At 36.5% G+C, this 13,158-nt stretch overlaps 1 protein-coding gene and 1 long non-coding RNA gene across 2 annotated transcripts in view; one reads left to right on the top strand and one right to left on the bottom strand.

The window, feature by feature from the left end:
• Positions 1 to 4,438: 4,438 nt before the first annotated feature.
• LOC147166714 (uncharacterized) overlaps positions 4,439 to 13,158 on the bottom strand; it is a 30,164-nt gene continuing 21,444 nt past the window's right edge. The window contains exon 3 of the long non-coding RNA XR_015096308.1: positions 4,439 to 4,683. This is a non-coding gene — a long non-coding RNA (uncharacterized LOC147166714). The remainder of the gene's footprint in view (positions 4,684 to 13,158) is intronic.
• Positions 7,543 to 13,158, top strand: part of cldn19 (claudin 19) — a 61,475-nt gene continuing 55,859 nt past the window's right edge. Inside the window, exon 1 of the mRNA XM_086087358.1 lies at positions 7,543 to 8,186. Coding sequence (XP_085943484.1) covers positions 7,964 to 8,186 — 223 coding nt within the window. The 5' untranslated portion in view covers positions 7,543 to 7,963. The remainder of the gene's footprint in view (positions 8,187 to 13,158) is intronic.

Genomic DNA, 13,158 nt, shown 5'->3' on the forward strand with positions numbered 1-13,158 from the left:
GACATGAAAAGATACTTGTTTATGATATACAAATAGTAGCAGATAACATGGTAAGCATTTGAACATGATAATGTGTTGCCACTTTAGAATAGGGGTTGAAAAAAGATGAGTAAATGAATTGTTGATATAAAAATATAGTTTGTTCATGATAACAAATGTTAGTAGATAACATGGTAAGCATTTGAACATGATAATGTTTTTCCACTTTAGAATAGGGGTTGAAAAAAGATGAGTAAATGAATTGTTGATATGAAAATAGAGTTTGTTCATGATAACAAATGTTAGCAATGATAACAATGATAACAAATGTTAACATGGTAAACATATGAACATGATAATGTTTTTCCACTTTAGAATAGGGGTTGAAAAAAGATGAGTAAATGAATTGTTGATATGAAAATAGAGTTTGTTCATGATAACAAAAGGTAGTAAGGCATTTGCAGAGAATTTGTTAACATTAAATTATAAGTTGTAAATGATAACAGTCTACAAATATTAGCGGAATCACCAATATTGAACGTTGGAATGGATCTGCAAAAAGGTTTGTATTACAGTCAACACCACAGATACAAATTTTTCAACATGAATTCATAATTGCCCATCATGACTTCATCTTTCATTTGAATTTTAGTAATTGTATTTCTCAATCATGAGTTAATCATTAGTTCATATTCAGAAATTATTAGTACAATTCTTCAACAGTTGCAAATTACTGTACTTCAATATGAGTTAACATTTGCTCATCATGACTTCATATTTTGTTTATGCATTTTAATGATTACTAATGGATATTCCTTAATTATGAGTTAATCATTAGTTAATATTTGCAAGTTATGAGTTCATAATTCTCCAATAGTTGCAAATTATTAGTTCATCATGAGTTCAGATAATAGCTCATCATCACTTCATCTTTTGTTAATGCATATACAAGTTATTAGCTAACAATTTGTAAATTATGTATTCCTAATCTTTTAATATTTACAATGTATTAGTTCAACATGAGTTCTCATGACTTCATCTTTAACCAATGTATTACAAATGGTTAACTAACAAACATTATAAAGTGTTACCGATTTTGAATTATTTGTAAAATGTGTTTTTTTCATCTAATATTTGTAACTATTACTAATATTTGTAATTGTTTTAAATTAAAATTAATATAAAAAAAACGTATAAATTAAAATTAAATAATTAGCCGCCATTCACAGTGTTGTTCTCTGTTTGATTATTGACGTGAAAGCAAACAAGAAACATCACAGGTAACCTCTCTTTGGAATCACCTCCCACTATATGTTGGGCAAGCCTGTTCATTTTTAGAACTCGTCTTAAAAAACAAATTTTTATTCTTTTTCTTTTAACTCAGCATGAGACTTGGCATTGTATTACTGCTAAGGGGTAGCGTGTGCGTAACTCTTCATCAGAATAATCACCAATGTCAAAGTCAAGACCTCGATAGACTCTCTTTTTCTTGCGCTCAACGGGCATCATGAAAGCAGCACTAAGCCACGAACGCAGAGTTAACCACACTGTTAAAAAGTTAGATCTACTTAACCAGTGGTTAAAGATATAACAGTGTTTTGAAAAACCGGGCCTTGGTGAGTTATTCATGGACTTTATATTTGTTCTGTGGTACCTTATGTTGGCGCATTTAGGAAGGACGTTGCTAATAGTTACACAAAAGTGGCTTCACGTTTATTTTTATATCTACAAAGTCCCCCAGTTTTTGTGTTGCGAGAATCATTCATGATAAGCGTTAGTGACCATACTAAAGCGCTGTTGCTACCCTTTTGTGGTGTTTGTGCTGCAAGTACAGATATATAAAAATACGCAGTGGATTCGTGTTTGTTGTTGTAGCATTTTATTAATAATGACCAAGCCGCCACCCTTTTCCCCAGGGGAACTCGCAGCAAGTGCTGTTTGGGTCGTAATAATAAGACTTACAGTATTTCTACTAATGACTTACATGAATCAACCCATGTTCAAAAAGAGACATTCTTCTAATTCACCTCAAGTATTTCGCTCAGAGCATACTGATGCCATTCAGTGCATGCACATGAGTTATATGCGTGTCTGTGTGGTGAGCTTTCAGTAGTTCCATTGTGTCTTCAACTCTGGTTTAGTTGAAAAACAGTGTGGGACAATGACCACTTTGTTTTTGTGTGCGTGTGTGCCTAGTGGATTTGCCCATTGTTTCTCAAAAGAGAGTGGGAGAAAGATGTGCACGGCTCCAAGTACAGTAGACAATAGACAATTATTCTGTGATTGGCACAGCTATCGCTGATTGAACTGCCAAGAGCTGCAATATATTTAGCAATGTTTTCATTCGGAAGATTGAGAATGTTTCATCTCATTTCTAATATTCAATATATGAAAATAATATAATGTATGGGCACATAGTTGAACACCATTGCACATGTCACAGACTGAGCAGATTTTACAGTATTTATTAAACAGAAGGAGCATGCAAGCGTAATAATATAATACAAACAACAAAAAGGTGCCATGAGAAAAAGTCAACATGGAAACAACCTAAACAAACTAACTACAGGAAGTTTAAGCTAACAGGAAAATACAAATTCAAAAACCTTCACAAAGCAGGCAAACAACAGGCAATTGTGGCAGATAGTCTAAGAAAAAAAGGTGACTGAAAGCACAGCCTCCCTGTGGCTTAATTAAATTGAATCCTACCCTTTCAGTAGTATGTATGTTTTTAGTTTATCAGCCGTGAATTAATACTGCCCTTTATACTCCTACAGGCATCAGGCAAATTAAAATGAAGAAATATGTAGGCTTTAAATTCTGAAAACTGTACTGATACATGCAGTGAACTGTTGTGTTGATAGGTTAACCACACCGCTTACAGCATGGATCCTTGTGAAAGAGGATGGTGAAATTATTACTGCGCATTGTAATTGCGTGGCTAGGTAAGGACTGTGTTTTATGATGTGGACAAAATCTGATATTTACATCGAGTGAGTACAGCCAGATTTCTTGTTTTGGGCAGGTCTGGTGAAAGCAGAGCTGTTTTCCGGAAAGCCCTCCTACCTGAACTGCTCGGAAGCGCATTTTCTAGGTCAGCAGTTGACTCGGTATTCCTGCCCAGCTGATGTCACCTACCACTTGCTCATGTGCTTCAAAGACGCAGAGTAAATTAGTTACTTGCGCTGCAGCAGGTTGGGTAGTAAAATCAAACACTATCACTTGAAATGTTTGAATCTAGTGTGAATCGGAGACTGCCAAAATGACAGTGGTTCTGTGATAATTGTGAGAATAAGGAGAACTAAACAAACAAGTAATAGTGGGAAAACTGTAAAACAATACTTACATGGAACAAATTTAAAAAAGAATAACTGTTTCCTCAGTATATAGCACAATGAAAGTCATCAGATACTTTGTCAATATTACATCATATCGTCATCTTAAAATAATGGCCTAATTAATAATTTCACACAAATTATCAACCCTCGTAAGGATAAGCAGTTTGAAAAATTTATATTTTTGCCTTTAACATCTCAGGATGCTAGCCACCTCTGCTAAAATCAACTACATCCTAACAGATCAATTTTACCCCTGAAAAGAAATGAATACATATAATCCGTATTCACTTCAGTTTTTTGTGTTTTTAGAAAAGACACGTATGGACGTGTACTCCGGTTATGTGTTTCTGGACTAAAGTCTTGGAAAAACTTTCCGCTGTCTTGGACTGTAGGATACCGTTCTCTCCAAACTTGTGTTTGCTAGGTGACTTAACAACAACTGACTTACCACATAAACAATTTCAATCTATACTTGTAGCCCTTACTATCGCAAAAAAAAAACAATTCTTGTTAACTGGAAAAATAAACAAACTCTGAATATCGACCAATGGTCTAACCTCCTCATAAATCACATTTTAATGGAAAAAATATCTGCCTCAAATAAAAACCAAATGTCAAAATTTAAAGAAACATGGTCTACGTATATAGAATTTTTTAACCTAAACCTGGTTACTTAATTCTGCCTGTTAGCGAGAGCCACAGCAGCGTGATAACTTGCATTGATGTTTCTGTATTTGGCAATTTGTAACTAATGGTTGTGTTTTTATAGTCAGGAACCCGGCTGCTGCCAGCGGGATCGAGCGGATTCGCCTCCGATGGGCACCAGGGGTTGATATTCGGATTCACGGCATGCCAGTGGGTTAATTCTGTGGGTGCTGTCCCCCCTGGCTGGGCGTGGGCGGGTCTGCCCCTCTGTTGGCTGCTGGGTGGCGGCTGCGTCTTGGCCGTTCCCTGGGTCTCTTGGGGGGTGCTGCGTTGCGGGGCTTTCCCTGGTGTCCGGGGCGGCGCCGTTCCGGCGCGGTCCGTCGCTCTGGACCCGGCGACGCGGTTCGGGGCCTGTGGGCCGCCGGGGTGCCCGGTGGTTCCCTCTCCCCTCCCCCTTCCTCCCCCTTGCTGCCTCTTCCTCCTCGCCTCTCCCCGCCCGTCCTCCGCCTCCCTGTCCCTTCTCCCTCGTCACCCTTCCTGATTTCTTTTTTACATCAAATTGGTCGATAATTGCCGATAATTATCGGCCACCGATATTATCGTGCATCCCTAGTCAATATCCTATCTGTTTAAAAATTGTTGTTGTTTTAATTAGCACCTCTGCCAAGTCTGGAGCATAAACAGGATTCTGGAGATAGCTGTTTGACGACTGTTCATCCAGCTGCAATTAAAGAGGAGGTATATGAACGCATATTTTAGTACTTAATGTCGTTTACTAGCTTCGATATTAATTCACTGACCTCGAAGGAAAACCTCGTCTCCAGAAACCTGGATCTCAAATGAAATGCTGCGATAATCAATAGTGTGGTTTAACTTTAGTACATTATTACAGTGCACTACAACACAGAATAAAACACTTGAAATAAAATGGTATTGTGCAAAGGAGGTTGCACGATTATCGTGATGATGATTAGACACTGTAAAAGCCACACAGTGCTTGTCTTTTATGTGTTAGATTCAGCTCAGTGAGCCTAGTACCACAGTAAAGTCGTGAATTTTATTTATAATTTTATATAAGAGGCAAATAACCAAGCACATGATGTGTCTCTTCTTAAATGCATACTTTTGACTGTGTGAAAGTGGACAAACTTAGGTGTGGGACAACTACACTACTTGACAGTTTTTTTTGGGGGGGGGGGGGGGGTTCTTGTTGTAAATTGCTCAAAAATATTAAAGAGACTGTACTCTTTTTATGTGTGTGTTTGTCCTTACATTTTACCTTAAATTTATAATTCAAACCAACCTGCATTTAAACCTTCTTCTGATTGCACTACTGAGAAAGGCACAATATTTACATTTTAAACACTGTTGTAAATACTGTTGTAATTTTGTTAAGGAGGGAGTGCGGCAGAAATGTACTTAAACGTTGCATATTTTGCACTTGAAAGTTCTTTGTTCTTGAAAGTTGTGGAGTAGAAAAACAAAAGCTTGTGTGGAAAAATTTTACCTTCATCTCCCAATTCCCTATTAACAAGTTGTTGTTTATTAGGTTGTTCTGACTCTACAATAACAGTGTTTCCCACACCATGTTAATGCTTGGGCGGGCCACCCAAGTAAACTGGCCACCACCCAAGAAGTTTTCAAGAAAATTGTATTAAAAAAAATATTATATATATATATATATATATAAACTAAACGTGTCGCGACCAGATATACCACAGGTAACGTTAGTTTGCCGTCATTCACTTGTGGATCATGAGGTTAGAGGAGACACAAGTAACAGGACTGAGATAATATAAATAAATACATAAAGACAGTATATGAATGAAAAGTATATGACAGTATATGAGTGAAAAATGGGCCATCCCGGCTGGATTTTCCCTTTAAACTTTGATGTTAATAGTAGGCTGCAAAATATCATCCCACCGGTCGCAAATGTTTGAGAGCCCTGTTGTAGGCAGTCATTGTAATTGCCATGGCAATATTAACTCATTCACTCCCAGCCATTTTCACTGAAGCAATCCCCTTCGCTACCAGCTGTTTTACTGGATTTTGACAGATTTTGCAAGGTCCACAGAATATTGTGTTCTATTGCTATAAAAACATGGAAAGAAAGATTAGAGTATCTTCCTCAGGAAACAAAGTATATTTAAATCTGTTTCCGTTTTTGTATTTTTATTCACAAACCTGTTGAAAACTCTGGGGAAAAGAGCTTGTTGCAACATGGCCCTGGTTGATCTCTTAAACTCTGCTGCCACCTGCTGGCCTTTTTTTTTTTTTTAATAAATACCATTGCTTTAAGTGACCTCTTCAGGTCGGAGGCAGCATCAAAGCCTTCTGTATTCTCGAGCATAAAAAACAACAACATTAAAACGTATAAATAAGTTTTTGGGACCATGGTAATATTTAAAATATAAAGTTTTTATAAGTTTTTGGGAACAAATGGGTTAACTAGAGCACTAGTCAAAATTAATCGATTAATCGACAAGTAATCAATTATCGAATTAATTAACAAGTATTTTAATAATCGAGTAATCGTTTGGAGCCATTTTTTTTATTTAACTTGGTCCAAATCCTCTGATTTCAGCATATCAACAGTAATTGTTCACTGATTTCTGTAGTCCTTGATGAAAGAAGATTGATTATCTTCTATGTTTAATCAAAATAAGACATTTGACAACAATTACCGAACCGACAACATTGACACGTCAAGTCAAGTCATCTTTATTTATATAGCGCTTTCAAACACCAACTTCAAATCCCTTTAGAAAAAAATCACTATACAAATACAAAGTACGGAATAAACACCAGTCACTGGGTAATAAATAGTAAAAGGGGAAAATTGTTTTTGTAATACACTTTAATGCTAAATTAAAATGAGTCTGATTAGTCGATTGAGTAATCGATAGATTAAACGATTCTATAAATATTTGATAGCGACAGCACTACTATTAACAGAGAAAACTCATCTGAAAGTAGAATTTTATGAGTAAAATTGAAGAGAAAAAAAGCAGTGTTGGTACACGGGAAGTATATTCCATTAAACTCAATATCTTGCTTTCCTTATTTGTTTGGGCTACCATGGTGATAGAATAAATTTGCCTCGCTGGGCTGTATTTCCAAAAGGTAGCAGTCTGCAAGTGATAAATCATCCTGTTTTAGCTACTTTTGTCGCTCTGTTGATTGATGGATCTGTTCCAATTGATACCCTCCTTGTCCACACTTATTTAAGAAACAATGACATCTGAAATAAACTTTAAAATAAATATCAATTAACCTTAATGCTATGGTGCAACAAATTAAAGTTGTCTGTTAAAATGTTTAATAAAAGGATTAGGGTTCAATTAAGTGAATTTTTTAAAAACCTTTTCGTTAAGCGGTTCGGATTCAGAATATTGACTGAATAAATGAATTTGTCATTCCAATTCAGCTCCATCACCAACACACAAGCCGTCGACCCCCCCACCCCCCCCCCCCCCCCTTTCTCGAGTCTCTGCCCTCCTTGTAGGCGTGACTGTCTCAAAGTACACCAATCACAACCCAGTCCCTTAGTGTATTGACTTTTTGTTTTTCCCTACTTCTTTCTGTCTATCATCTACTACTGAGACACTTTAGCCTGGAGCGGAAAGAAAGAGAAGAGGGAGAAGAGTAGTGAGTAGCAAAAAAAGAGAGAGCGAACGAGCGAGAGAGAGAGAGACTTGGAGGGACCCACGCAAAGAACCCCAATTAAGATAAGATACTTGAGCAACAACAAAAAATACTTTGCTTTATATTTTACCAGAGACTCAAGAATCTGACAACGAAGCTTCGACAAGAGAGAAATTACTGCAACAGTTCTAATGTGATTCTACATCTGTGAGTTAAAACGGTGACAGAATACGCTCAAAAAGTATCAGATAAAAGAGAAAACAGGATTGTGGACAAAACACAGTTTGAAGACAACAGGAGTGGTTGAAAAGAGATTTAATCTAGCAGAAGAAGGGAGAAGGAGCGACAGAAGGATGGCAAACCTCGGTCTCCAGTTGTTAGGTTACTTCCTCGCCTTGGGTGGCTGGATCGGCATTATCTCAACCATAGCTTTGCCCCAGTGGAAGCAATCATCATATGTTGGTGATGCAATTATCACCGCTGTGGGTCTGTATGAGGGGCTGTGGATGAGTTGCGCCTCACAGAGCACAGGACAAGTTCAGTGCAAGATCTTTGACTCGATGCTTTCTCTTGACAGTAAGTATTACTATTAATACAGTATTGTGCATACATATATATATATATTAGTGCTGTTTAAGTTAAAGTGTTAATTCATTAATTAATCACAACAAATGATCGCATGAATCATAAATTAACGCAGATTAATCGCACTATTAATTTTGACCATAGATTAGCCTTTAGCGTGACAGCGGGTGGCTACGCTTAAAGTAGCACAGGTTGAGTGTGAGCAATAAACATAATTTCATGCATTAAAGTAAAGCATTTAATGAATGTTTGCGTATCACATTTAGAATATTTGTTCATGTCAAAATATCTGGGTCATTTTTTTCCAATTTAAATTATGCAAGTAATTTACTGATTAGAAAAAGAGGATGAGCGTGTGCAGTGTATACAAATTTTTTGAAGACGTCCTCTTAACATTAAATGTCAAAAGAATTAACACATAACCGGTGGTCTTCAAATTTGGCGGGGGAAAAAATGTAGCCTTTAATAATAATAAATAATAATAAAAATATTTTTTTATTAGGCGATTAATCATGATTAATCAAAATTCATTGAAGATGTGATTAATCTGATTAAAAAATGAAATTGTTTGACAGCTCTAAAAAAAATATATATATATATATATAAATTTTAAGGGTGTCAGAATTATCGCGTTAATATCTTGTTAACGGCACCAATTTTTTGAACGCTCGATTAACTACCGCCCCTTATTTGGAAAGCCTCTACTGAAGGGAATTCCAGTTAACGTCCACGTCAAAATTACCCAATAGAAATGCACTGTACTGCACTGCAGCTACAATACACAATGTTTAAGAGGCAGAATGTTTGAGTGAGTGGTTGAGCTATTTGGACTGTGTAGCACGACCGTTCTCTGCTTTGAAAGAACGCACTCGGTTAGCCGTTAGCAATGAGCTAGGTTGCTCCAGCTTTCCATAAGGTGTCCATGGGCACTCTCAAAATCCTGTGAGAGCCGAATGGACGCTGTCTTGTTAATTGGAGTGACTCCAAGCCACTTGATCTTTAGATGTGAGGCGTATTTTATTCAGCAACTCCAGAAAATAGCTCTTGAGAGCTCTTGGTTCGCTTGCTGCAGAGCGCCAGCGTCTGTGGCTTGCAGTAAAGAGGTGTCACTTAATATCAATGCACATCCGAGAACTTAACAAAATAAAATCATTCCACGTTGTGCAAAGGAGTCACTGCAACACAATTTAGCAGTAATAAATTAAATAACAATGTATATATTTGTGGAGACTGTGGTCAAGTTATGCTTTACAGTTTTTAAAAGTTACTTCATGTTAAAAAATAGTTAGCTTTTAATATGAAAAGAAAAATAAACATTGTCTTACATATTCAATTATGCCATGTAGTGACAGAAAAATGACCAATGCAAATCAATGTCAAACGTTTTACAGTACACAAACTATTTTTAATTTAAAAAAAAATATGAGTTGTTATGAAATTACTGAATAAACGACTGAATCAATGACTAAAAAATGCAACCACATTTATATTAGGTTAACATTTCTTTCCACTTTTATGTTGACAAGAGTGTGAAAATGTATTGTTATTATAAATTATAATATAATATAATATATATAGTAATAATAAGAGTGAAAGTAAGCTTGTCTTTCATACCGGTAAGTGCTTGCAAGGCGAGTCCGTCTTGGCGAGATAGCGTACATTTGCAACCACGCAGCGACCTAAACGTGCACATTTGTGCTATTTACATAAGCTTGTAAATGTCTATAAGCAATCAGGATAACATATCCAAATACAGCAGGCTAAAGATTCCTCGCTCCAGCGATTGACCAATATTGGAGCCGTTAAGAGCAAAACTAGCGCTAGCATTTGAGTTGCCAGTCACGGCAAAATAACCACTGCCTAAACAAAAGGCGTGGGGCAACTTGAGCAATATACTTTAAAGCTTTGACTTTTGACAGCACTAGTTTTTAATTGTATAAATATGGGTGTAATGTGATCTGAGCATGTTTCTGTATAAGAAAGACGGGTTCGGTATGGGTTTTGCTAGAACACCCCCACACTTCAATGCAACAGGTCAGGTATGGAATGCATTGTTCTTTTTTCTTTTTTTTAATCAATTGTGTAGTCAAAACTTAATTAAAAAAGAGTTTTTGGTCAATTCATGTAGGTGCAAAAGTAAGTGAACCCTAAGCTGCATTGCTTAAAACAAGCTGTCAAGTAGGATCAGGTAGGACAAATTGGTAGCTAAACTAACCACTAAAATGGACCAATGAAATGAGAGTTTAGCAAAGAAATTGTGCATCTGTGACTGAAACAGAGACAAAACAACGTCAGGTGAACCCATACAGGTCAGTCATGCTGAGAGGAAGAGAAATCTCAGGGAACCTCAGGAAGTGGGTAGTGACAGCACATCTGTTAGGGGAAAACTATAAAGTCATCTCAAAAAAAAAGTGAGTTTCATCATTCCACTGTGAAGCAGATCATCTGCAACTAGAGAACACTAAAAATTACTACCATCCTGCCTAGAAGTGGATGACCATCTAAAAATATCAGCAAGAACCACAAGAAAAATGATAATTCAGGTAAAAAGCCAACTCGAACATCACATCAAGGGATTTGTAGATCTCTTTTGCTGCATCTGGGACACGTGCATGCTTCAACAATCAGAAGAAAAGTCAATCGACAAGGCTTTCATGGGAGGCTTGCTAGGTAGAAGCCTCTGCTCACAAAAAAGATAAAAGCTGCCCATCTCAACTTTGCCAGCGAGTACCTGGACAACAAAGTTTTTTGGAAGTCCCTTCTGTGGACAGATGAGTCCAAAATTGAACTGTTTGGTCACTACTAAAAAGTCATGTTTGGTGAAAAGTCAACACAGCATACCAGCAAAAGAACCTTCACCCTAGAGTGAAGCATGGGATTGAGAATGTTAAATTCTGGGCTGACTTTTCATCCTCAGGACCTGGACAACTCCACATAATCCAGGGAATCATGAATTCAGAGGATTATTGTGAAATTCTGGAACATAATCTGAAGCCGTCCTTTGTGAAGTTACAGCCTGGTAGACGATGGATCATGCAACATGACAATAATCCAAAGCATTCCAGCAATACAACCAAGGAATGGCTGAAGAACAACAAGATTCATGTTCTGGATGTGCCCAGTCAAAATCCTGACTTAAATTCTTTCAAAATACTGTGGCAGGACCTAAAGCGGGCAGTTTATGCTAGACGCCCATCCAAGCTCTCTAAACTGGCTGCATTTTGCAAGGAAGAGTGGCAAAAAAAATGTAAAAGATTGAAAGACTGATAAATCACTGAAGAAAGTGTTTGGATGAAGTTATCATTGCAAAAGGAGGTGCAATGTCAGATTAAGTGAGAGGTTCACATACTTTTTCACCCATGAAATCTGAGTTTTTCTTAAATCAACAACTTTTGTTGAAGAATGAATGACAATATAGTTTTGTTTTTTTGTTCAAGTCCATTATTTTCAATGTCAGCATTGCAGATTTTGGTATGACTAAACATTTATTAAGGATATTTTAATATTTTATACAAAAGGTCTGACCATGCCTGCAGGGTTCACAAACCTTTGAGCAGCACTGTAGATATTTCCCGGCATAAAATAAAGTGGTATCATCTGTAGACAAGATACAGTACATTTTAATAATTTTGAAACAGTTGCAATAAATATCATTCACATAAAGAAGAATAAGTGCTGGCCCTGGGGTCGATGCCTGAGGCACCCCACAAGTTACATAACTGTGTTTTGATTGTTTACTATTGAAACCAACAAAAAACAAAACAAAATTTAAATAACTGGTAACCCATTGATGTTTGACACCTCTTTTAGCATATTTGAACAACTTATGCAATTATATTTCATGATCTAAGGTGTCAAATGCTTTTTGTAAATCCACAAAACTGATGAGAGAATATCTCCATTATAAAATGTGGCTACCATTTTCATTAATTAATTCCATCCACTCTTTGTTCATACAGTATGTGTAAAATGAATAAATTAACAAACCATGTTCATTCAATTATGTAATGGTGAAAGACAGAATATATATAAAACTAACTCCTAATGTTGTTTACAATTTTCCTCAGTTGCTTTGGTACATTTCTCAGATCAGAATTAAATTTCTCAAAACGACTTGTCCACTTTTCACATCATTGTGACACAAAAGCAGGTTCTCATTTTTTTGAGTAAGTTGCAAATGCTTTGGCACATCTATGCAAATGTACAATTCTGTGCAGTTTTTGACATTATCTACTGTTTATGTCATGTTGATCAAAATTTATTATAAAGGGTCTCTGCTGAATTGTCTCGCACTCTACAAGTGCTTAGCAGGAATTCATCATAATAAATCCTTACATGCAAAATGGCTGAACAAGTTATCATAATATGTTAGATCAGCCTGTGATCAGCCAGTTTAATGAAAGAGCTCTTAGCAAGTGAAGATATTTGTTGTGATGTGGATGAGAATTTGTGGCCCAAAAGAAACAGGAAGACTGCAAAGCATTGCATGTACTTTTTTCCCGAAGTAGATTGTCTCATGTTCACATTTCTACTTAAGTTTGAGCACACATCGGGCCTGCCGAAAATTTAGGTATTTTTAAGTTTTCATGCACATTGACCAAAAATAAATAAATAAATAAAAATGGCTCTGCCGCACCACCTACAGTGGAAAAACAAAATAGAATCCCAGCACGTTTGACCTAGGGCGACAAAAATTGGCAGGCACGCGTAGCACCCTCAGATATACAAAATAGTCAATAGTCACTTGTTCTGTACCATCTCAAGACCTGGAAAAACAACCGGGGTCAAATCTTGAGTTTTTGAAATACAGGGGCATCCAATTTTGCGTTTCTATTTCCTTCGCCACAACAAATGAAATGCTTAAAGTGAAAAGAACACAAGACAAAATAGCATTAAAAGCATTTTTAAGAGTATAAATAATATGATTCAATGATTGCTTTGGTAAAAATGTGATGCAACAGCC

The sequence above is a fragment of the Leptonotus elevatus genome, chromosome 10 (genome assembly GCF_054856555.1).
Source record: "Leptonotus elevatus isolate MCC_2025b chromosome 10, RoL_Lele_1.0, whole genome shotgun sequence".
In the NCBI taxonomy this organism is placed as follows: Eukaryota; Metazoa; Chordata; class Actinopteri; order Syngnathiformes; family Syngnathidae; genus Leptonotus; species Leptonotus elevatus.